The sequence below is a fragment of the Equus quagga genome, chromosome 4 (assembly GCF_021613505.1).
Source record: "Equus quagga isolate Etosha38 chromosome 4, UCLA_HA_Equagga_1.0, whole genome shotgun sequence".
NCBI lineage: Eukaryota > Metazoa > Chordata > Mammalia > Perissodactyla > Equidae > Equus > Equus quagga.
In genome coordinates, this window is record NC_060270.1 from 21,687,667 (window position 1) to 21,713,923 (window position 26,257).

At 38.1% G+C, this 26,257-nt stretch overlaps 1 protein-coding gene across 3 annotated transcripts in view; it reads left to right on the plus strand.

Annotated features, from left to right (window-relative positions):
* Positions 1-24,248, plus strand: part of GTF2E1 (general transcription factor IIE subunit 1) — a 31,911-nt gene extending 7,663 nt beyond the window's left edge. For all 3 annotated transcript variants that reach the window (XM_046658971.1, XM_046658972.1, XM_046658973.1), the window contains 3 exons: positions 13,374-13,575; positions 17,562-17,803; positions 22,477-24,248. In XM_046658971.1, the coding sequence (XP_046514927.1) occupies positions 13,374-13,575; positions 17,562-17,803; positions 22,477-22,901 (869 nt within the window). In that variant the 3' untranslated portion in view covers positions 22,902-24,248. The remainder of the gene's footprint in view (positions 1-13,373; positions 13,576-17,561; positions 17,804-22,476) is intronic.
* The last annotated feature ends 2,009 nt before the right edge of the window (positions 24,249-26,257 follow it).

Here is a 26,257-nt window from a genome sequence, read left to right on the forward strand (position 1 = left end):
CTGAACAAAGACTGAATTAATATGAGGGTATGGTCAGCATGAAGTGGAGAAAGAAGGAGTTCAGGAGAGCAAGAATAGTCACTTTACCTTGGCATCACTCAGGGGAGGGTGCCCTGATCAGCCAACACTCATAATCAACTTAATTGGAAGTTATGTCTCTACAGTGAAGCCTGAGGAATCATAATTGAAAATTCTTCATCATTGGTGACCCTCGTTCTGAGAATGTTCTCGCCTTTTGATTATAATGTGGTTTTTCACTTGAGCTTTCCTTTAAGGAGAACGTGTGCTGACTGGGTGATATTAGGCCCCAGTCTGCTTGTCAGCTCTGATGTGATGTTTCACCATTAATACCTTGACACCCTCCCTTGGTCTATACATTCCCTTTAGAAATCTTGGTCTTTTTCTCTCTGCTCCCTTCCTGTTTTGCTCAGTATTCACCTTCCTGCCCCTCATTTTCAAGAAGATGGGAAATAAACATTTGGTATGTGTCTCAAAGGAGGAGGAGGGAACTTTTTCTGCTGTAATATTTATGCTCTGTTGAAATTGATAGTGTAGTTTTCATCCTAAGCCCAGTCCTGTACAAAGCTGTTCTATTTCCTGGTTGCTATTGGAGATTGACGATATTTCTGATCAAATGATGGGGATAGCTGATGGGCTTCTATCTCCATTCCCATATGAACAGTTATTAGGTTGAACTGTGGTTTATATTAGCAATTAGGGAATATTCTGAAATTAGATTTGAAGCCTTCTAGACTTTACGGTTTCCCTGACAAAAAGTTCATAACTCAAGTGTATGGACAGTTCTCTGCCACTGAACAAAGGGTAGTGACTTCTTAGATGAGCATTGGGAATTTCTATGCTCAGGGAACTCTGAGTCCAGCAAGAATTGTTTTACCAGTGTTGATTCGCACATAAGCCAGTGATCTTCCTACTTCAGTTTCCAGTTTTTCCCTACCCTCTCTTTTTTCCTAAAGAGTGTAGGTTCTCTCCATACTTTCCATTTAGATTTTGCCTTTGGTGTTCTCTCCGAATGTTTGGTGTTTGGTATGTATAGATACTCTCTTTCCTTAAAATGAAATAGCCTAGCCTTTGCCCACTACTTCTTGGTTTCAGAAACTTAATCAGGCAAAACCAGCTGTTTGACTTCCTGAAATATGGGGGTTTTATGTAATTAAAACAAAGAAAACATGACATGAAATCCCTCAAATTATCAAAATAGCATCTTGTGGTTCATAAATGTATGTTTTAGATTTAGCCAGCTTTCTGATCATGTAAATAGAATTTCTACTTTAGCAGTCTCAGTCATGGATGATTTAGTTAATGACACTTCTAAGTTAAATTCAGCAACAGACTTCCCCAAAAGGGAGGAGGAGACCATATTCTCTTTTTAGATATTAATGTTGGATGATATAGAAATAGCTTTATATTTTCCATTTTTAATTTAAAAATTATGCAGCCATAAAGCCAGAGAAATTTTTGAAGAGAAAAAAATTACCCACAAAACCACCAGCCTTTTGCATATTATCTATAATTACAATCATAGCCAAGAATAATGTGTTATCTCTCGGTTCCATAATGTACCAAACTCCGGTTTCTATCTAGTGTTTCATATATGTTTTAACAGGTATGATTTCCCCCCACCGTCCCATTTTCCTTTTCAACCCTTTTGGGGACTTTGATTTTATCTATTTTTTTGCTAGTATAAATTTGATGCTTTTGATACTTTTGTGTATATAGCATTTTATTCCTGTTTAAGTTTTTCTTTAAGAAGAATTCTGAGCAGTGGAAATATTGGGCAAAAGAATATAGTTTTACAGCTTCTGTAAAGGCATATATGGCACTGTCATTTTATTGTGGCTGGGATTAACTTGTTAGATATTTGAGTTGGAAATAGTTTCGGAGCTGCTATTACTGAATTCACCTAGAGACCTGGCAATCTTATTTTAAATAAACTTTGAAATGAGTTAAATTTTTTAAAAAGGAATTTAATAAGGGGCCGGCCCGTGGCTGAGTGGTTGAGTTCGCGCACTTCACTGCAGGCGGCCCAGGGTTTTGTTGGTGGGAGTCCTAGGCGCGAACATGGCACCGCTCATCAAGCCGTGCTGGGGTGGTGTCCCACATGCCACGGCTGGAAGGACCCACAGCTAAGAATACACAACTATGTACCTGGGGGCTTTGGGGAGAAAAAGGAAAAATAAATCTTTAAAAAAAAAGGAATTTATTAAAATCTTAGAAATAGGAATTTAGAAATTACTTATCTAGTTCAGCTCATCAAATGATGTGTGTATGGGTGCACATACACATGCCTACGTTGTGCTCTAGGGATTGGAGGATCCTACAAAGTAATGGATAAATCTAGGGCTATATAGATTTCTAGGATGTCTTAGATTAAATATTAGGGAAGAATATATAGCTTTCATGGAGATTCAGCTTGTTTTGTGTGGCTCCCTGGAAAAGACTTAGAGACGGATTTTAGGATTAGTATGAAAGAAGTCTTTAATAACTAAGTCAGTCTAAAATAAAATAAGTCTCAAATAACTGCTAAAAATAGCCAACAGTGGGAATTGTACCTTTTCTAGTGGTTAGTTCAGAGCCACTTGGGATATTCAAGTAAACCCCATATCTACTGTACTTGGGATATTCATATACAAATTTAGGGTTAATCATGTGAGTTCCTTCTTGCTTTGTGACTGCAGGTAAAGCCTTTTGGTTTATAGAAGGATCAGTTTCCTGATCCCTGTTTCATTAAAATTCCTCTCTAATTCCCTTACCTAACCTTTTTAAATTGTTAAGGTCTTATATTTATGAGACTCTTAAAGACTTGTTAATAATGTTTACCTTCATAGAGCAGGCTTTTTCCTGTCTTCATCTCTTTCTGCTTAGCATAGGAGATGTCTTATAAGCAGTATTTTCAGTTCCTGAAAAGCTAAAAACACAAACAGACAAACAAAAAAGAAATCTTTCAAGGTTATTTTGCTCAATTGCTGATTTGGAATCTTGCCCAGGATTGGTTCATTACAAAATTATGCTGGAAAGCTGAGCGGCGTGGATGTTTTTGGTGGTGGGAAGTGGGTATTATTAGAATAAGTTAAAAAAATTAAAAACAAGTTATGGAAAGATGTAAGGAACAAGTATGTTCCCTCTCTTTTTTTTGGTGAGGAAAATTGGCTCTGAGCTAACATCTGTGCCGATCTTCCTTCCGTATGTAGGATGATGCCACAGTGTGGCTTGACAAGCGGTGCTGTGTCCACACCCAGGATCTGAACCTGCAATCCCTGGGCTGCCGAATTGGAGCATGTGAACTTAACCACTACACCAGCAGGCTGGCCACAGTATCTTCCCTCTTTTACTCATTCTTCCCTGCTACCAAACCCTTAAGACTGATTTTTAAAAAAATTTTGTTGCTTTTGATTTTGTGGATTTGAGAGCTTTTTTTAAAAAAAATGTTTTATCTTTTTTGTGTTTTGATGCTGATTACATAGGAGCTAATTTATTTGTGAAGAGTTGCTGTTAGTTTTGATAATAGCACATAATATTCTATTGATAATTGTCTTTCAAATAGTCATATAAAACCACAGACTTTTTGCCTGCTCACTGCATGCTGAAATGAATTTGTTTTAGGCCTAATTTAGAGGATTTATTGCAAGCTTTAGCATTCAACCAAGTACCATACTTAAATTTATTTTCCCTCCCAGGCGTAGTACATTTTTTCCCCTATATAATGAGTTCCAGAATCTAGGAATGATGCTTGATTAGACCAAATCTAGAAGTGTCCATTTAAGGAAGGACAGAAGCCAATTTCATTGAAAGATAGAGTTTTGGGGTGTGAGATTTTATTGTGTACGTCGTTAATACGTTTGAGATCTGAATTTAAAAATACATTAAATTTGCTTGGTTTTTTCCTTTTGCATGCAAACAAATGAGTATTTTACAGTGTTACATGTTCTGCAGTGAACTGTTAAAGGATGATTTTTCAAATTCCTTTTTATTACAGGTAAAATAATTCTAGGAAATATGTGACTACGTCCCTGTCACGTCTGTTACTATTTTATAATAGCAATTCCTTTTCCATTCATTTACCCTTACTTAGTCAAACTGAAGAAATTTGCTTTATGAAATAAAGTTTGGAAATTAGAATAGAAGGTGACTTTTTGAGACTAGTATTTTAATGTGTATGCCCCTGAACTTTTTTCTTTTTCTGCTTTTTCTCCCCAAATTACCCCAGTACATAGTTGTATATTTTTAGTTGTGGGTCCTTGTAGTTGTGGCATGTGGGACACTGCCTCAGCATGGCCTAACAAGCAGTGCCGTGTCTGCGCCCAGGATCTGAACCAGCGAAACCTTGGGCCGCTGAAGTGGAGGGCACGAACTTGAACCACTTAGCCATGGGGCCGGCCCAGTCCCCTGAACATTTTGAGTTATAAAAGTTACAACAAAGGACTTTGATAATGCTTTCAAACATTAGCCTAAGAATGACTGTAACTTCTGTGTATTAGTTAAGAGGGAGTTGAGTGTCGTTGGAGGACTCAAAATAATTGTTTTCTGTCTTCTAAAAATACATAAGTAATATATGTATATAAATTTGTTAAGGACTCAAATCATAGAAAACTATGTAGAATAAAATGGGAAACCTAATTTTTCCTCTCTCTTCTCCCACTCAATGCAGTCCCTGATCTCACCACCTTTCAATGTGTTAACAACTATTAAGTTTTGTGGTTATCCTTCCAGTCCTTTTACCTTACATCCCGACCCCACCTCACCACCCCGCATAAGCCCTTTTGAAATCTAAGAAAGCAAAATGATTCTTTTTCTTTTGTTTTCTTTTCTTTGGTGAGGAAAATTGGCCCCAAGCTAACATCTGTTGCCAATCCTTCTCTTTTTGCTTGAGGAAGATTGTTGCTGAGCTAACATCTGTGCCAGTCTTCCTCTATTTTGTATGTGAGCTGCCTCCACAGCATGGCTTGATGAGTGGTGTGTAGGTCTCCACCCAGGATACGAACCTGCGAACCCAGGCTACTGAAGCAGAGTGCATGAACTTACCCACTACACTACTGGGCTGGCCCCCAAAGTGATTCTTAATTAAATATTTTGTTGTTATAACAGCTTATGGTTATTAATGCTTGGCCAACTTCTGATAGTATTGTCAGGGATTTTTAGAGTGCTTATTACATAGGGACATAATCAGTGTGTTCAATGGATGTCATTTTCAGAATTTTTTTTATTTTAAAGCAATGGCTGTAATAGAGTAAAATGACAGTGTATTAGGATTCTAGAGCCCTGGCTTCTAGTCTCGGGCTATGTTAGTAACTGTTACCTTGGGCAAGTCCTGTAATCATTCGAGGCCTTTTAGCATGTGTAAAATCATAAGTTCAGTTTAGTCTATACCATACATGGTTTCTGTCAACTCTAATTTGAAAGCACCCTTTAATTTGGAGAATAGTTGACATTTTGACATTTTAAAAGTATATATAGGTTTGGGGTTGTTTTATCACTGCTGGTAGAGGATGGTGTTAGTGACTTGGTTAATTCGAAAGCCTTGGTTAGCAGTTGAAACTCCTGGTTATAGTAGTGTTCGTGTAGAGAGCATGCTCTGTTCAATTATGTCACCTTCAGAAACACATTGTGACATAATGGAGAATAATACTTACAATTTTCTGGCAGTCTTATTTTCCCAAGCTCCCTGGTTCACTCCCTTTCCCCAAATCTACAAAATCCATAAAATATTCACCGAGAGGGAAAACAATGTCCAAATATGCTTCCTAAGGTATATATGGTGGTTGGATTTTTAATCTAGTATGTTAGTGATGTGTCTTGCAGTTTTATAGTTTCCTCTTTATCTCACTAAAATCCTAGGAGTTCTGGTCCTAGATGCTTGGTTTTAACATGGAACTGTTAATTGTCATAAAATACTTTTATCCAAAGTTTTCTCATAGGATTGTCCAGGAAAGTTATCTAAGCTGTTCTCTCTTGCTTAGATTTTGCTGCCCATATGGAATATCTGTCACAGTAGCTCGTGGCCTTTCTAAAATGCACAGTCCCTAACAGAACTTATAAGGTCTTTTATCTATATCCCCCCCCCCCCCCCATTTCGGAGACTTTATTTCTACTGCTCTCTCCCATGTTCACTCCACAGCAGCTGCACTGGCCATGTTATTTGTGCCTTGCATGCACCAGGCCCACCTTCACTTTACGTGCCTTTTTACTTTTTACATGCTGGCTCCTCCTGCCCAGATATCCACCTGACTGGCTCCTTTATGCCTTTTAAGTCTCTGCTCACATGTTGCTGTATCAGAGAGGTCTTCCCTGAGTTAACTATATCATAGAGCAATGCTCCTTTCCCTTCACTCCCTTTTTCTTTATCCTCTTTCCCTGCTTTGTTTTTCTTTAGTATACTTATCAATTTCTGATGTTATTTTTTGTCTTGACTACCCCCCACTAGAATGTGAGCTCCATTCCACAAAAGCAGCTCAGGAGATAATTGGCTAGACTTAGGAAGGCAGATTGTGGGAAATCCTCGGGACATCAGTCCCTCTGGGCTGGGGTGAGAGCTCTGCAGTGGCAGACATTTGATCCTCCCGTTTCCTTGGCCAGCCTTGAGGACTTGGGCTGCAACCTGGCTCCCCCTTCGGCTCTGCGGCACCTGTGCCACCTCAAAGCAATTGGGCTTATTTTAATTATTTGGGGGGGAGGGGAGGAAGATGGCTGAATAATATTCCAGTTGCCACTAATACCTTTGACAGATCTTTGACAGTGAATTCTGGGCATTGGCTGATGACCTGTTCATTGTATATACTGGAGTGAAGAGGGAAAAGATACAATCCTAAATAATGTCTAATTTTGGGGGAATTTGACTCATAATGTTTTCTGCTCTTTTCCTCAATGATAAATTTTTAAAGCATTCTTTTCAAAGTAAGGAGGGTAAACATTTTTTCACCTTGATTTTATTTGTATTTATTTATTATTCCCTTGACTTAATATTCACATGACTGAGTGCTATGTTTGTTAAAATGAGTAACATGTTGGAAACAATTAAGTGGAAGACCTTGGCCAGCATAATAAACACCACTTAAATTTTCTTTTGTGGTTAGCAAAGGAAAAATATTAAGTTTGAATTTTGTTGAATTTTACTATTTTTTTTTCTTTTGTTCCTAGTCCCTTCTCTCCCTTCCCCCCACCCCTGATTCATTTTTGTTTTTACATTTCTTATTTTGGGAGAAAGTTAAAATTGTGTAGAATTCTTCCCTCTTCCCCTCACTCTCCCTGCTCTCCCTTTTTCGTTTCCATAATTAGGTCTCTTTCTTTTCTCATTTTGGAGTGATAACTTAATTCATTAGAAGAGTCCTCAGTCATAGAATTGGGATATTGATATACTACTGGATAGTCAACCCTAAAATGTGGTTTTGAAATATCTGTTTGTTAAAGATCTTTTTTTCCCTACTTTCAATGCCTGTTAGTTATCTACAACTGGATATATTTTGATCCTTCTGGCAAATCTGATAGATTAAAACTCAGGTGAGTAAATGCCAGGCATGTGATAGGCACTTAATGTCTGTGAAGTAAATTCTTTGTTATAAGTCCTCTCTCCTGTTTCTTATTTTAAGAAGGTAGAGCCTATGTTTATACATGGGGGAAGTTTGCTACACTGGAGCTGGCAGGGATGATAGGAGGTTGGGAAAGGGATGTGGAATTCAGGATGATACAGTGAATTTAGTCTTTTGAGTCAGAAAGATTTATATTTGCATCGAGGCTGGTGATTTTTGTTTTTAAGTTATGACCTGGTAAATTTAACCTCTCTGAGTCTTTATTCCCCTGTATGTCAGATTTAGATAATACTGTTGGCACAGACTTGGCTGTGAAGAACACATGGGAATATTTTTGAATTAGCTTTCTCAGTTCTTTTGTGGTTTGTGAATGTAGATAATCAAACGAATGTGTTATCATTGAACTTTTTTTCTCCTAATCCCATCATTTGTCAAACTTTGCCTAAAGAATCTTTGTAGCCTTCATTTTCTCCTTGCTGCCACATCCTTAGATCTAGCTTGCGTGTTCTCCTTTATGTGGCTTGGATTCACCATTTCCAGTTTTTGCCTTCTTAGTCTTATGTGTGGGAAGGGAAAGATGGTACAGAGCTCTGAGTTTCAATTCCAGTTTCTTCTCATACTTCAGCAGTGTATTCTGTGCACGCTACTTAGTACAGAGTGGTCTAGTTACAAGAAAAGTTGGGATATTTATTATATTGATTACTTAACAACAGGTCTCCACCAGGGGTGTACATTAGAATTCCTTGTGGGACTTTTAAAATTTGCATTCCTGGCCCATTCGAGACTTACTGAATCAGCATCTCTGGGGTGGAGCCTAAGTATAATTAAAAATTCTGCTAGTAATTTTATGCAAACACTCAGTTAAGAACTGGCTTATTGGAAGACCACCTCAAGCCACTAAGGCAGATCAATACTTATAAATATTAGTTTTGATGACCTCATGTTCTTTCCCAAAATCTTTCACTTTCCTATTACTAAAGAATGAAGTCAAAATGAAGCTTGGCATTCAAGACCCACTTATGACCACCCTAGTTTATCCTATTAATTCCATTTTTTACCATTCTTTTTCATAACCATATTCCTACTAGAATGAAATTGCAGTTTAGCATTATTTTCAGCTACCTACTTCTCTTATAATGATCTAGAATGTCCTTTCCTCTTCCACCTTTCCTTGATCTCTGTAACAACTGCTTTTCTTCTACCTCAAAAGGCACACCTTCTCCATAAACCTTCCCTAGTGCCCTCAGCTAGAAGTCATATTCCTTCTTTGAACTCCAGAACGCTTACATGCTTTATTTTTGTGGTGATCCCAGATCAAGAGGAGGCTGGTTTGTAATGTTTTGAAGACATATTGAAAGGATTGTTAGTGTTGCTCTTTGTCTTAGCTGTCTTTCTGTGGTCCAACCAGAGCACTTGCTTTTAGTTTATATGTTAGGTATTTCTTCACTTAAGGAATGGGATGTCTTCCTTTAAAAATAATTTTGAAAACTACTGAATTAGATAACTTCTCTGTAGTATTCTCCAGTTCTCATTGACAGTCTCTGTAAGTACCCATCTTTCAGCAGTCAACATAAGTCCCACATCAGTGTGTTTTCTTAATTCAGGTATCCAAGAGCTGATTTAGACCTTACTTTATATGATTTATTTTTTAGCTCCCACGTGGATTATATTCCTTATTGCCATTGAAGAGAAGAGGCTGAGGCAGCCTGGAATAGTTAGAGAATAAGATGGCATACCAGCTAAAACCTCTCTGGTCAAGGTCACTAATTACTGTTTGTTACTAAATGTAAAAACTGGTTTTCAATTCTTGTTGACTTTGAAAAATTAACACCATACCATTTCCTCTTTGAAACACTTTCCTATCCCTCTGGTTGTACCATTTCTGTCTCAACGATTCCTCTTTCCTTGGGTTTTTACCTTGACTACCAATTCTTCTCACTCTTAATCTCTTTGGATGCTCTGATCTACTTTATGGCTTCAGTTACCATCTATATGTTGTTGATTTTCATATAAAAATTTCTAGTCCAAATTCCACTCTTGAGCTCTAAGCAGTTGTAATAATTTGGCTTCTCACATAGCCATTTTGATGGCCAGTGGGCAACATGGATTCAGATATCTAAACCAACTTTATATCTTTTCCACGTGAAGAAAGTAGAACTTGTTCTTCCTTTCTTTCTTTATTTTGGTAAATAGTATCCTTCTCAAGTTGGTCAAGCTAGAATCTGTATGTCAATGCCTGTTAGTAAAGACCATCAGGTACGTGCCCGTAGTCAACAAAGAGGGCTTTACTGATGCTTTCTGTAGCAGGGGAAGCATGGGGAACCATGGACTGTCTCAGTAAGACTGTACTGGACAGACTTAGAGAATTTGGTTATTTGTTAGGTAATTTTGGGGAGGATTCAGGGACATGGTGGGGGTTTGCTCTGGGTTGGGTGTTGTCAAGAAGTGAGGATAATTCTGTGATTGGATATCTTAATAAATCTTATCTAGGAGGTAAGAGGAAGAGGACAAGGCTAAAACTGCAATCGTTAAAGCAGCATCAGTCATTCGTGTTAGCTGCGATTCTTTTTAGTTGTACAGAGACCTTGCTTTTGTCTGTACTCAGACAGATTCAGACTCAAACTGGCTTGGTGTTGCCTCACTTCCATCATGGTCACAGAGGACCTTATCTGATATGGGTGATCTGTGAGAATCTGTTTGACAGAAATCATCACAGCCTAGCTACTCATGCTGGGCCACCGCCTACCTGTGAAGGGCTGTTTTTCTCTATCTTTCTCACTTATTTGGAACAGATATAAAAGATTAGGTAGCATTTGGACAGCAGGAAGATGGATCAAGAGTATTTTAGACAAGGTATATGAACAAAGAATTTACATGGTGTTGGCTGTTTATATGTGAGAAGCAGTAAAGAAACTTATTCTGCTTGAAATATATCAGTAGGATCTCTTGTTATGTTGCGGTAGAGATGCTTAGTTTGTTTATTCCTTACCTGGGGAAGACGGGTTAGGGGGTGGGGTTATGTATCAATCATATATGGGGCTTTTTAAAGCTACATGTTTGTGTACTCACAGTGTGCCAGGCACTAAGTATTGTATGATCTCTTTCAATCCCTCAGGTAAATTGGGTTAGAAAGGAAGGACACCTATCCTTGGCATTGGGAATAAGAACCAAACTGGAGATCCAAGAGGGGCTAGAGATGTGGACTGTTAAGTAATTTTAAGAGTGTGAGTTTCAGCATAATGTTTTAGGTTTGAGTCCTGCCTCCTTCCCCAATTACTAGTTGTATGATCTTGAGCAAATTACTTAACCCCTTAGAACCTCTGTATTTTGCAGATTTAAATGGACAATAATACCAGCCTCAGACGATTGGTGATACTTGGTACTTAGTAAGCACTCGGTATATAATAGCTGCTCTTGTTACGTTTTTTTAATTGGCTACATGTTTTTGGACAAATCACAAAACTCCTCAAAGTCTCTTTCCAGGCTTGGTATAAGGATTGAAAAGTGTGCATAGAAGAGTTTTAGAAACAGAAAGCAGTATACAAATAAGATAAATAGTAATGTCTAGTATATCATCTCTCAAATGTTTGAATCTACTTGACAGGTAAAGGACTGTGTTTATGATGTTTTTGGGCCAAATTATATAGGGTCTTGAATGTTAGGATGCGAAATTTAGATTTGATGCCGTGGACTTTAGGAATTCAGTTACCAGATGGACTTTAGAGCAGGGGATAAGATGATAAAAATGGTGGGATAGGACACTTGGAATTGGAGAAGGAGAACCTAGGGGTTCAAAGACCAGATTGAGGAAGCTATTTCAGGCTAAGTAATGGTGGCCCAGATTAGTGAAATGATAGTAGAAGTGAAAAATCTGAATTGTTTCTAAGGAATTACCACAATTTAGTTACAAGTTGAATGTGAGGGATATAGAAATAAGAACAATAAAGGCTTCTGAACTTTAATTTTGGAAATGGATTGAATTAAATTTGTTTAGAGAGAAATAATTAGTAAGTTTGAGGAAATCGCCTTGAAACAACGTACAGGATGACTAAGGACTTGGTTTTAGGTGTTTATTTGGCTTTCCCCATAACGTAGACCCTAATGTGTCATATACAAAAGGAAGGCTGTTGGGAAAAGGTGCAAGTTTCAATGGGAAGCTATAAAGAATTTGGTTTTACGTTAAAATAAGTTAAATGTTAGAAATATGATTAAAAACTGTTTGCTATGCATGGTACTGGTACAAAAACAGGTGCACAGATCAATGGAACAGAATTGAAAGCCCAGAAATAAAACCACACATCTATGGACAGCTTATCTTTGACAAAGGAGCTGAGGGCATACAGTGGAGAAAAGAAAGTCTTTTCAACAAATGGTGCTGGGAAAACTGGAAAGCCACATGTAAAGGAATGAAAATTGACCATTCTTTTTCACCATTCACCAAAATAAACTCAAAATGGATCAAAGACCTAAAGGTGAGACGCGAAACCGTAAGGCTTCTGGAAGAAAACGTAGGCAGTACACTCTTTGACATCAGTATTAAAAGGATCTTTTCGGACACCATGCCTTCTCAGAGAAGGGAAACAATAGAAAGAATAAACAAATGGGACTTCATCAGATTAAAGAGCTTCTTCAAGGCAAATGAAAACAGGATTGAAACAAAAAAACAACCCACTAACTGGGAAAAAGTATTTGCAAGTCATATATCTGACAAAGGCTTAATATCCATAATATATAAAGAACTCTCGCAACTCAACAACAAAACATCAAACAACCCAATCAAAAAATGGGCTGGAGACATGAACAGACATTTCTCCAAAGAAGATATACTGATGGCCAATAGGCACATGAAAAGATGCTCATCATCGCTGATCATCAGGGAAATGCAAATCAAAACTACACTAAGATGTCACCTTACACCCGTTAAAATGACAAAAATATCTAAAACTAATAGCAACAAATGTTGGAGAGGTTGCAGAGAAAAAGGAACCCTCATACACTGCTGGTAGGAATGCAAACTGGTGCAGCCACTATGGAAAACAGTATGGAGATTCCTCAAAAAATTAAAAATAGAACTACCATACAATCCAGCCATCCCACTACTGGGTATTTATCCAAAGAACTTGAAGTCAGCAATCCCAAAAGTCCTGTGCACCCCAATGTTTACTGCAGCACTGTTTACAATAGCCAAGACGTGGAAGCAACCTAAGTGTCCAGCAACAGACGAATGGATAAAGAAGATGTGGTACATATATACAATGGAATACTACTCAGCTGCAAAACAGAACAAAATCATTCCATTTGCAATAACATGGATGGACCTTGAGAGAATTATGTTAAGTGAAATAAGCCAGCGAGAGAAGAATAATCTGTGTATGACTCCACTTATATGAGGAATTTAAAATTATGGACTAAGAACAGTTTAGTGGATACCAGGGGAAAGGTGGGGTGGGGGGTGGGCACAAAGGGTGAAGTGGTGCACCTACAACATGACTGACAAACATTAATGTACAACTGAAATTTCACAAGATTGTAACCTATCAATAACTCAATAAAAAAAAATGGTCAAAAAAAAAAACTGTTTGCTATGTCACAGTTAGTGGTGAAATTACTTTGAAATGCATCAAAAAGTGATAGGTAGATAGAAATGTGATAAATATAGCAAACTATTGTAGAATCTCGATGGTGGGCACATAGATGTTTACTATAAAATTCTTTCAACTTTTCTGTATATTTGAAAGTTTTAGTAATAACTTGTCAGAGGAGGAGTGGAGATATCAACTATTTGCTAAAGGATTTCTCTTGCCTGACATGAGACTATTTTTTTCTCTGTAGGAACTTTCCGCTGTACTTTTTGCCATACAGAGGTAGAAGAAGATGAATCAGCAATGCCCAAAAAAGATGCACGCACTCTTCTGGCAAGGTTTAATGAACAAATTGAGCCCATTTATGCATTGCTTCGGGAGACAGAGGATGTGAACTTGGCCTATGAAATACTTGAGCCAGAACCCACAGAAATACCAGCCCTGAAACAGAGGTGAGTGTAGGCCTTGTGTCTTACCAAAAACACTTTGAAGCTCGCCCTTGTTTTAACTACCTGTACTTTGGAGAGCAGGAGTGGGTAAGTAATTTACCAGGAGACTAAATACTATAATGTTACATGGATTCTAAGCTCTGCCACACACGTCTTACTAACTTGTGCCTGTGATGAAATTTATACTGAATGCAGAACAGTGTGGGCCTTAGGCAAAAATCTTTAAATAGTCAGATTTGACTTCAAGTACTCACTCTGCTTGGGCCTGCTGCAACTCAGCCAATTGTTAGCTAATCCTAAATTGGTTGTACCTCTTGGGGATATTTGAATTTTCCTAGCCAACTTCTGGGGGCTGAAGTTCTTTAAGGGATACAGCATTCGCTTTTTTTGTTTTTAAAGTATTTTAACCACACATTTCTTGGCTGCCTTAGTTTTCAGTGCAACTTCCTTGAAAGTGAAACATAGTTGGTGTTACCTGTGGGTAAATACTTCTAACTATGGCTCCCTATTTTTATCACTGTACCCTAATGTTTGAATTGCAGAGAACTGTTGGCCTTTCAGCAAGCCAACCTGTTGGTGATATTTAAAGTCTTCCTATCTTTCTTCAATGGAATTCCTTGCTTTTTCCATTATATCTTATTTAATACTCACCTTAAAGATCTTTAAAATTTTAGTTTTGAAATAATAGTCTTCCCTTACCCTGAGAAGGGTTGTATCTTTTAGAAGTTCTAGAATTTTTAAAATAATAGAAAAAGATTCAAAACTGAATTGTCACTTTTGTCATCTTTAAGAGACGTTCTCTTTATAGAAGAAACTTAAATATACAGAAGGAGTGAAACTGGGTGTTTCTTATCTAGATTTTTTTTCTTCCTTTTTTTTTGCTGAGGAAGATTCACCCTGAGCTAACATCTGTTGCCAATCTTCTGCTCTTTTGTATGTGAGCTGCTGCCACAGCGTGGCCATTGACAGACAAGTGGTGTAGCTCTGTGCCTAGGAACCGAACCTGGGCCTCTGAAGCAGAGCATGCCAAACTTAACCACTAGGCCACTGGGGCTGGCCCTAGATTTTCTTTAGTATAACATTTGCTGGTGATTTAGATTTGTCTTTATCTGTGGTAAGAGTACAAATAAAATCTATGTAGTGAACTCTCCATAGTTAAAAATATCTTTCTAAAAATATTCTTCCAAATTTTAAAATTTGTTTGACTTGTGGTCAAATCTCTCCTGCCTCAAACTGGAATAAAACCAGTCTTGAGTTTCTATGATGGAGTACTAAAAACAAAAGACTTTTAAAAGTCGTCTTGTGCTAACATTTATTTTAATTGTCCTGTCCTTTATCTCTACTCTTGTTGTTGTTCTCAAAGTACCAAATTCTTGCTAACCTTCAGAAGATAGTCTTCAGAGTTAATGCTAAAGATGGAGCGTAGATGAAAACTATGTGTTCAAGGTTATATACGGAGAGAAACAGAGTAACTTCAGAGAGAGTGAGGACTCATTTAAGAGTCTGGATGAAGGGGAGACAGACAGCTAAGGACAGGGATGTAGTTGGCCAGGTCAGAACTAGAGAAACATCGGTGGAAAGAGACAGAAAAGGTGTATGGTTAGCTCAGGGAGACACATTTGGGGGAAGACAGGCATATAGAGCAAGCTTGGCACAACAAGATAAGGATGTTGGCTGAGGACAGTAGAGATAGTAAAAGGAGTCACAGAGACAACCGAGTGAGAGAGGAGAGACTCAGAATGTAGAGCAAACACAGAAACACATAAATACAGATCAGGCCAGGAGAGAAGAGAAGAGAAAGAGAAGTGAATGCTTGAAGGAGACCAGAATTCAAAAAGCCAACTTCCACCAGTGTAGGCAGATTATAGTGAGGACAGAGACAACAGCCTTTTGGAAGACAACATGGGACAGGTAGAAGATAGAAAGAGAATGACTAGGGACAGAAAAAGATTAAATTGAGACAAACCTAGTAAATCATGAAAAAGACATTAGATGAATGCAGAAAGAAATAAAAGGTAGAAAGAGACCAGTTACTTGCAGCTGCAGGATAAAACTTTAATATAGCAAGACAAATAGATGGATTGGGTACAGAGAGATGCCTCGTAGACTTAGACTCAGAGTAGGAGAGCAAATAACTGGTACAGAGGTGATGGGAAGGGATGGTTTCCAAAGCAGCCCTGGGTATAGCTGGAGGCGATAGCTGGCAGGCATGGATTAAATGACTGGATTGGCATGGATTGGACGACTGGAGAGAGCACATTTCTTGATAGCAAAAATAGCACTTGATGGCAGTGGGCCTGTAGAGATCCAGAGGCAGAGCAGGAAGGATGGGATAAGCCCAGGGTTACCTGCAGAGTATGGTCAGAGAGAGACACAGTGCTCTCAGGGAGAGATGTAAGGGGCCAATCAGATACATGGGCAGAGATATATACAGAGAAATCTCAACTAAGCATGAGGCAGAAGGCTCAAGTAGGTAAAAGTGGGCCAGGAAGAGCAATGGAGTAAGTAGAAATGAAGTTGAACCAAAAAGAAGGAAAAATAGTGAACGACTTCTGAGAGAGAGAAGTGGTACAGAACATAAAAACAAGTGAAGAAGTATTGGTTAGGCTCAAAATGAGACAGGCTCCACTTAGGAAACAGTCCAGGATCCATGGAAAAGATTTAGAGAAGAATGGAAGAGAAGTAAAGGAGAAACATGGGGCCACGAGAGTCAGCCAGTGACTGAAAGGAACACAGCAAAAGGTATGGAGACAGATCAGGTCGTTTATGAAAAAAAGATAGTTTATGGGATAAAACGTAGCTGTGTAAACAGAGAGGGAGGGAGAGTCATGCACAGAAGTTGATGCAGAAAGCATCAGTAGCAGGCAGAGAAAGACAAGGCATGAGCTTAAACACACAGAGAATGGGGTATAGTCAAAAGAATGTGGAACAGATTGAAAGTGAAACAAGCAGATAAAACGGGGGAGCAGCAGAAAGACTGAAAACTTGACTTAACTCCTAGAAATGAGGCAACATACAAGGAATGAGCAGGCCTGGAACAAGCTAAGAAGATCATGGGTAGTAGCAGTAAAAAGCAAAACAAAATAGACTGAGAATTAGATCATGGTTACTGCAGGGTAGAGATAATGGTTGGGGGTGGACCTGGAGAGTCGGTGTAGGTGCAGGGATGGAAGAACACAACGCAGTAGAAAGAGTCTGATCTGTGCATAGGGATATGCCTTTTTTGGTGAGTAGCAGGAGAAAAGCGTTAACTCTAAGTTGAGGTCTGGCTTTGTAGAATACTTTTCTGGCTTCCCAGCGCACCAAAGAGAAAAGTGCACAAAACCGCTTTGACTTATTCTGGGTTGAGCTGAGAGAATGCTTTTAAAAATGTAACGCATTTTGTTTTGCTTGTTTTGTTTTTTTTAAAGATTTTATTTTTTTCCTTTTTCTCCCCAAAGACCCCCAGTACATAGTTGTATATTCTTCGTTGTGGGTCCTTCTAGTTGTGGCATGTGGGACGCTGCCTCAGCGTGGTCTGATGAGCAGTGCCATGTCCGCGCCCAGGATTCGAACCAACGAAACACTGGGCCGCCTGCAGCAGAGCGCGCGAACTTAACCACTCGGCCACGGGGCCAGCCCCTGCTTGTTTTGTTTTTTAAACAAAATACTCATGAAAGATGTGACTGGGAGAGATTTTGGGTTATGGATTATGTCACCATATCATTCTCCTCTCCCTAAGTAGATTTATTGAAACATCTTAAACTATAAAACCTTCGTCATTTATACACACCAGAGGATCCAGGAAGTTAAATATAAATATGCCATGTTCTTCTAACCCATTCAACTTTCACCTTGAGGTATGAGAGAGGTTTCTCAGAATTGTTAAAGCATGATTGCTACATAGCATTTATTTGTAATACTTTAGTTTTCACCTCCCCAGCTGCCCTTCTTTTCCAACACCAAGACTTTAACTTTTCTTCTTCCTGTCCTCTAATCTTTTTATATAGCAAGGACCGTGCAGCAGCTACCACTGGATCTGCTGGCCTGGCAGGTGGGCACCACCGGGAAGCATGGGCCACCAAAGGTCCCTCCTATGAGGACTTATACACTCAGAATGTTGTCATTAACATGGATGACCAAGAAGATCTTCATCGAGCCTCATTGGAGGGCAAGTCTGCCAAAGAGAGACCCATTTGGTTGAGAGAAAGCACTGTCCAAGGAGCATATAGCTCTGAAGAGATGAAGGAAGGTAAGAGTAGAAGTCAGTAAAATGAATATGACTTGGGTTCAGTAGAAAATGAACCTGACTTAATGGGAAATTGCCTGGGCAATTCTTAGTTTTATTGGTAATCCACTGTATCTGTTTTACGAAACAATTGCATAATACTAGGAAGTAAGAAATTGAGCAATAAGCATTAAAACCAACCAATATACTTGTATTATCCTTCAACTTAGTTGAAATAACAAATAGCTTTTTAAATCTCCATTTTTAAATTTCAGAAATTACTATCTATTTATCCTAATTTCTTAGAAAAGTGCTATTGTGTTCAAGGTGGCCAAATTCACCTCTTCTTTATTCTTCTGTTGCCCTAACTTACCTGCAGTTTTATTTCTCTGAATTGGGAGCCGAAACTATACACTAGACCAAATTTCTTATGTTGTTTCTTCATAAATACCAAGGAGTTTGTGCTGCCTGAATTATATAAAAAGATATTACCTGAGTGAGAATCAAGGATTCTCACCATTCAAGAAGAACTATGGAACTTTACACTAGAAGACTTTAGAAATTTCTGTGAGCCCTAAAGTGGTAAGAATTGCACAATAACCAGAAGTTTGAGAACTGCAAGATTTTACCTTTTAAATTTTAGTCTTAAGTTACTGGATTCAAAGACTTTGGGTGATGATGGTTTAGGAGTATGTAGAAAATGGGAGGCTAAGACTGGACAAAGATCGCTCAGAACCTGGGAAGGAGGACTGAAAGGAAGTCTGTACCTCTGATTCGTTTCCTCAGCATTGGAATCTGTGTGCCCCTATTCCCAGGTTATGTATCATCACTTGCATATCACCTGATTATGCTGCTTTAATGCTAAAGAATCATCAGTAATTGAAAACCACTGTTGTTGTTTGGCCTTTCTCCTAACCTCTTTTCCCTTCATACTTCTTTACTGTGTATGCTAAGAATCGTAAAAGTAGTGTGGAGTTGGGTAGTGATGGTAAAAGCAGGTAATACCTTTAGTGTGATTCTCTTTGGTGTTTTAATTCCAATCAGAAAAAGTTTTCCTTGGCAACCATTTTTCACTCTCCCTCCTTGCCACTGATTAGCTCGGGTACGATGTTTGGTTATTTTGATTCAAGTTGTTTTAGTTTATATAGTAGTTAGACTGTCAACTATTTAATAGATGTGTTTTCCCCAACTTGGCTTCTTGCCTGTTCTTGAGGCAACCGAACGTTCCTTTCTTTGAACTTAGAAACAAAATAAAATAAAATAAAACTATTGTTAGCCAATATTAAATATGGTTAGACTCATAAGCTTAACATTCGATGTTTACAGTTCCTTGAATGATAGAATTTCAACTGTAAGTGCCTTAAATAAGTCGTCTAGCCTACCCAAGTTAGTTTTGTGAATATTTCTTTCTCTATACAATAGGATAGTATTGCTGTCGTGTCTAAATTTGTCTTTAAGTTTTATGATAGTAGAATAGGCTCTATCCAGTGAATGTGTGAAGTGAGTCTTATTTGTCCTACTTAATTTTCCTCAGACTTTGTCTTTTTAATATCTTTCAGAATTTTATAGACTTCAGTCATGTCCTCATTACTATACTGAAAGTTCTAATTTCTTTTGATTCTGCTTTCCTTACAAATAGTCCTCTACCCTCAAGCGACCTCCACCCACAGTTTTTGTTTTATTTTAATTAGATGATGGTCTTTTTCTGGACCATCTTCCATCATATAATACTTTACTTGATACCTAGTGCCCAGAACAGTACATGTTGTTCATGCATGGATTTATTGTTAATGATCTGAGTTTTGTTTCCAGTATCCTTCTGATTTTTGTCTGACTCTTTGTTGCTTTGGTTCTGGAAGCATATTACGACCAAGAACTTGGGAGACACGTGCAGGGATTTTTTCAGACCCTCTCCTGCCCTGTATCTGATAGCTTGGACCGTGTCTTTCAGTATATTTTACATTATTTTTCCATAGGCAGATTTTCTTTTGCCAGTATAGAAGTAGACGGTCCCTGACCTATGATGGTCTGACTTAGGATTTTTCAGCTTTATGATGGTGTGAAAGCGATATGCGTTCAGTAGAAACTGTACTTCAAAGTTTGAATTTTGATCTTTTCCTAGCTAGCAATATGTGGTACAATACTCTTGTGATGCTGGGCGGTTGCAGCGAGCTGCAGCTCTCAGTCAGCCATGTGATCACGAGGGTAAACAACGAATATGCTTACAACCAGACCGTTACTCAGACATCAACCATAGTCAGACAATCATTTTGTTTTTCAGTTTCAGTACAGTATTCAATAAATTACATGAGATATTCAAGACTTTTATTATAAAATAGGCTTTGTGTTAGATGATTTTGCCCAACTGTAGGCTAATGTATATGTTCTGAGCACATTTAAGGTAGGCTGGGCTAAGCTATGATATTCAGTAGGTTAGGTGTATTAAATGCATTTTTGACTTATGATATTTTCAACTTATGATGGATTTATTGGGACATAACCCCATCATTAGTTGAGGAAGACCTCTAGATCTGCCACTTTCCTGCCCACTTTACAACCTTCAGCTCTTCCTATGTATGTTTTGCCATCAGCTTGGCCTTTAAGCACCCACAATTGCTTAGCATCATCTGTGAACATGACCATTCCATGGTGTACATTTTCTTTGTAATTTTTAACTATTAAATAAGACTGTTCCTAAAACTAGTGTTTCTACCCTACCATCCAGAGATTTGCTCATTTATCTTTATTTTTTATTTCTTGTCTTCATCTATAACAGAACAATTCCTTTTTCCACAAATGTCTCAAGACCTTTATCTGTTAGATATGACTTCATTTAGTTTACAAAACTAAATTGCTTTTCCCCAAATTTTATATTTACTTTAAACCTTAATCAAAATATGTTGGTAATATTAAGCTATTTAGAACATTCTTTTAGAAGCGATGATTGCCTTAGAGACTTGTATGCATTCCTTGTCTTTCTTTTCCTGTTGAAATGCTGCATTGGCAGTAAGGGCTCTAGGGAGGAAGTTCAGCCTTTGGCAATGTTTTAAAGTAGAGTTTGATTTTAATTCTCAGTTTTATATCTGTGTTATCAAAAGCCTGTTTTCTCTGACCTAAACTTTCGCCTTCTGAATTCCTGTTTCCCTTTGTCTTATCTACCCAATATCTCACCTCAGGAGTTCTATACTTTCTAAAATGTCCAAGGTTACAGCGAATCCATTCTAATGTGTTAATGAGAAGATGCTTTCATTTCATCCATAGGCAGAATTGACCGTTTCTGAGCCTTCTCTTGATGATAATGAAGACGATAGATGACTATTCTAAGTGCTAGGGTTATCCTAAGCACACCACAGATATTCACTTAATCCCCACAATAATCCAGTGAGGTAGATGCTATGATTTTTTTTGATTTTCGTACTTGAGAAAATTGAAGCATAGAAAGATGAAGTAATTTGGCCAAAATCACACAGCTAATGAGTATTAGAGTCAGGATTTGAATCAAGGAGCCAGGTTCCAAACAACACTTTTGATCCTTTTATATATTTTAAATGGCAGTATGTTTGGTAGTATTTTCAGAATACTGAATACAAATATTTTTCTTAAATTTTTCGTCTGCTATATATCAGGCAAGATGTGTACACAAAATGATAGGAGGCGTGTGGTGAGAGAAGCTTCATTCCTGATACTAGATGCCTTTTTATAAAGAGTTCAAAGTACGCTTAGTTTGCTTTAGGAAAATAAGACTGCATTTATTCACGCATTCATTAAATATTTGTTCAGTGCCTAACAAATGATAGGCACTATTCTAGGTACGTGGGATATATCACTGAATACAAAAGATAAATATCTGTTGTGGAGAATCTACATCCTGGGAAAAGGGGGTGACAAAGACAATATACATAAGTTTATATGCAAGTTATTTATTAAATTAGAAAATAAGTGCTATGGGGAAAAAAATAGAGCCTTGGGAATATAGGAGTGGGGGTGAATTAAAAGAAGATGACATTTGAGTAAAGACGTGAAAGATGTAAGGAAGTTAGCTGTATGATACCTAGAGGAAAAATGTCCTAAGCTGAGGGGACACACTGTACAAAGGCCCTGAGGTGGGAGTATGTGTGTTGTGTACAAGGAATACCATGGAGGCCACTGTGGCTGGAGCAGAAGGAGCAAGGGGAAGGAAAAGAAACAGTAGGTGGGCAGGAGGGGTTCCAGGTGATGTAGGACCTGATAGGCCATTGTTGAGCCTTTGGCTTTTACTCTGAGCAATATGAGGAGCCATGTTTTAATTTCTTATTATGCCAGCTACTATACTTGGCCCTTCATTAACATTATTTCATATGTTCTTATCCTGAGCCCTAGAAGGTAGATGCTTTTATCGCCCCATTTTACAGAAAAAGGTACTGAAATCTAGAGACTACATAACTTGACCAAGGTGGTACAGCTTGTATGTGAAAGAGCCAGGATTCAAATCCAGGCTATATTACTCTTAAAACCCATGTACTTAAACATTGTGCTACGTAAGTTCCAGTTTGTGAGAAACATTTTGAATATATTACGGGTAGCAGCTCAAAAAATGGAACCAGTGAAGTCTGTGTTGTTTACTACTGTTATCCTGTATGTAAATATAATATGTTAAAATGTTAAATATTGGTTATAAAGGAATGTCTTATATTAACTTTCTGGGTTTTGCCTCCCAGGTGGCATAGATATAGATGCATTTCAAGAGCGCGAGGAAGGCCGTGCAGGGCCGGATGATAACGAGGAGGTCATGCGAGCACTGCTTATTCATGAGAAGAAGACCCCCTCTGCCACGGCGGGCTCAGTAGGGGCAGCTGCTCCTGTGACCGCTGCCAATGGCAGTGACTCGGAGAGTGAGACCAGTGAGTCAGATGATGACTCCCCACCCCGTCCGGCAGCTGTGGCTGCACCTCATCGGGAAGAGGATGAGGAAGACGATGAGTTTGAGGAAGTAGCAGATGACCCCACTGTTATGGTGGCTGGCCGTCCATTCTCCTACAGTGAAGTGAGCCAGCGGCCAGAGCTGGTGGCCCAGATGACACCAGAGGAGAAGGAAGCATACATAGCAATGGGACAACGCATGTTTGAGGACCTCTTTGAGTGAGCTTTCCCTACCTTTACCTCCTTTCCCTAATGCTCATTTCAAAAAGAAACTCCCTACCTTTGAAGAAAAGTTTTTATTGGCTTTCTGATCCTCTTGATGTAAAGCAACTATTAATCTTGCAGAGAGAATAATGGGAGAGAAAGTTTGATTTTTATGCCAGAAACTTCTGAACAAGGTAGGTTGGCTATAAGCATTCCTTTTCCTGCTATTATTACAGTATTAATATTTTACTGTATTTCCTTATCTAATCTTTTTTCTTCCCTTTTTAAGACACATTTTTCTCCCTTCTGAATGAGTGAGGGAAGTCTGTAAGGTAGATTCTTCCTGTGTGCCTGCAGAAGCCCACCATAATAGGTTACAGTAATTCACTGATCACATCCTTTTTGTCTATTCTGACAAGCATTCCAGACAATTCCTGATATTGCTGCCAACCAAAGCAGTTTGCCAACAGGCAAATCATTGATGAGGGAAAAAACAATCTTAAAACTTCATACTGCCTCACAATTGAGGATGGAGTCAATATGTAAGGGGAGGTGGGAGTGTGTATGGAAGTGGGATGGGTATGCATAAATCTCATCATCAATATCTAAACCAAAATTTGTGTCTTGGGAACCGACCTGACTGGTAGATTCTTTTGTTTTGCTTATTGACTTTTGGTTTGGATGTTGGATGATAGAAAACAGAGTGTGGTGAACCCTTATGAAGAAATTAGAAACAAACATGGACATCGGACAAGGAGTTCATGTAAAGGGCTGAAGAGTGGAACAGTGCCTTTTAGAATTGCCTGAGTTTGTGCTGATTTGAAAATCGTTTATATAAAGCGGAGACTGGTCTCCTTTTTCCCTTCTTCTGCAATGCTAAAAATTGTTTAATGAGGCCATTCCAGCAGAAATCAGCATATGACAGTTGATTACTCCTCTCCTTCTCTCAGCATCAGTGAAGGCCTTCTTTTTCTCCCTTTTGGTTCTTGTTAGACATGATATTTTAGAGTGCATTCAGTATATTGTTGAGCATTGTAACCTCAAGGAACATAGTTTATTTTTGGTTCCGATATGTAGCATGGTATTATTACCTAAGGCAGAACTTCAAAAATGAGGAAATTTCATACAAGGATCTATAACAATTGTATTTTTTGTAATATTTTCCCTTGCTTTGTAATTTTTAAGTATTTATCATTTGTGTGTGAAGTTAAGATAGATTTTAGAGTATCTGAGCCTTGTATGAAGTGATGTTTCATTTACCTGGGTTGTATTAATGACTGAATGTTGACAATAAATCTATTTTATACTGACTGAAATTTGCTCATTTCCACCTCTGTAACATCTCGGAGCATAATTAAAATGAATACTCTTGCCATTAAAAAAATGTTTCAGACTTTTTTCTCTTATTGATTATATTTCAAATAATAGATGCAATTGTATGTGGTCTAAACTTTTTCTGGCAATAAATTGCCTTAAGAATGACTTTTATATATTTGCCTTGTACACATGGGGCTATTCAACTTTAAACATTGTTTTTTAAACTTTCATAGTTCTAGAAAGAAGTTCATTTAAATAAAATAGCAATTAGCTGTTAAGTTTTAAAACATAGTTGTAGGTGAACTGTCAGCTCTTTATTTCAATGAATAAATGTTTATTGCTATTTTTTCTTAAATCTAGCTTGCATGTTCTACTTCCTAAAGCTACTGTTCTATTTTTCTTTCCCATTATCTGCCAACTTCTTAAAGAATCATGTAGACTAGTTGCATATTTCTTTCATCTCCCTCTTGAAGTCTGGGTTTTGCCCTGTTACTACACTGAAACAGCCCTCTCCAGTCCTCATTGTCCTACCTTACAGCTCTTTATTTCTCAGTCTCTTTGGCTGCTCTTCAGTATTTGATGCTGTCAACCCATCTTTTCTCCTTGAAATGTTTTCATTTGGTATCCTAGCCATTATACTGACCTGATTCTCTTTACTTCATTGGCTGTTGGCTCTTCCTTCTCAGTCTTCAGACTTTATTTCCTCCTCTGTATGTATATGAGCATACGTCAAGGCCTAGTTCTTTTTTCCTTTCGTGTGTGTGTGTGTGTGTGTGTGTGTGTGTGTATGGAATCTGTGTTATGGAAAAACATCACAAGTGAAGACAAAAATATAAATAAGTGTATTCAGTGCAGCTGTGTTTGGAATAGACTAGATACATAGATATACTACATGTGCATTAATCATGAATTAGTTAAATTATTTTCCATGTAGCCATTAAAAAGAATCATTGTTGGGAAAAGATATTCATAATGTATTAAGTATAGAAGGATTCGATTTTTCTGCGTGTGTGTGTATGTAAAGAAAAAAGTAGCTAACATATAGTGCTTACTGTGTGTCAGACACTGAGTACTTTACATATGTTGACTCATTTAATTCTTTGTAACAAACCTGTGAGGCAGATACATGTATAAAGGTATATATAATTAGGAATGAGAATTACAGTGGTCTTAATGTGTTATAATGGAAAAGGTGCTCCCATTTTGGAAAAAGAATCAAATGGACATTTAAAGAAGTTCATGTAGAAAATACCTGGTAGAATTAAAGAAATAGCAGAGTGACAAAAGCAAGCTTTTTATGTTAATGCTAGGATTTTTAGGTGTACCATTTTTTTTTTAATCCTGGGTTCATCATTTCCTTAGACAAGCATCTCTGAATTTATACTCATAATTAATAGGGAAATATAATTTAATATGTAAAATTTTGAACATTACCATATAGTTCAGTAACATATCTAATGACTCAATAGAGTTTGATATTACTTTATCAGACAGGTTTATGTCTATTGAGTGGCACAATATTCTGGTGAGAAAAGTCAGTCAGTGATAGAATAACCAAAAATGGGAGCCCTGCCAATTATCAGCCTCTGAAGCTCTGGTAAAGCAACTGACACACAAGGTTGGTTGATACATGTAGTCACAGTGTCTCTTGGCCTCAGGATGACTGGAGTTACTACCCAGAGCCTATAATAAGGGATGGCCAGGAGCTTGTTGTCTCTGAGTGAAGTTGGCTGTAGTATAACTCAAGTGTGAGCGGCCCTGGCGTCCCAACCTATCCACTGTCCTTTAAGATTTAAGTAGAACATTTTTATCCTAACATCATGGGATACTTCCAGTATTGTTTCTTTTTTCAGTGGAAGGGCTTGGTGGTTTGTATCCTCCTGCTCTGCTTCTCTGCTTCCCTGGCTTCTCTACGTCTCCTCTCTACCCACTATATGACCCCGATAGTGCCATCAACCCAATTCTGTGTAGCTGATCTTCCCTGAAGTTTTTACAGTAATGGGCAGGGCATGGGCAGTGAGGGGTTTTTGTCTCAGCTTTGCATAATCAAGGACTATA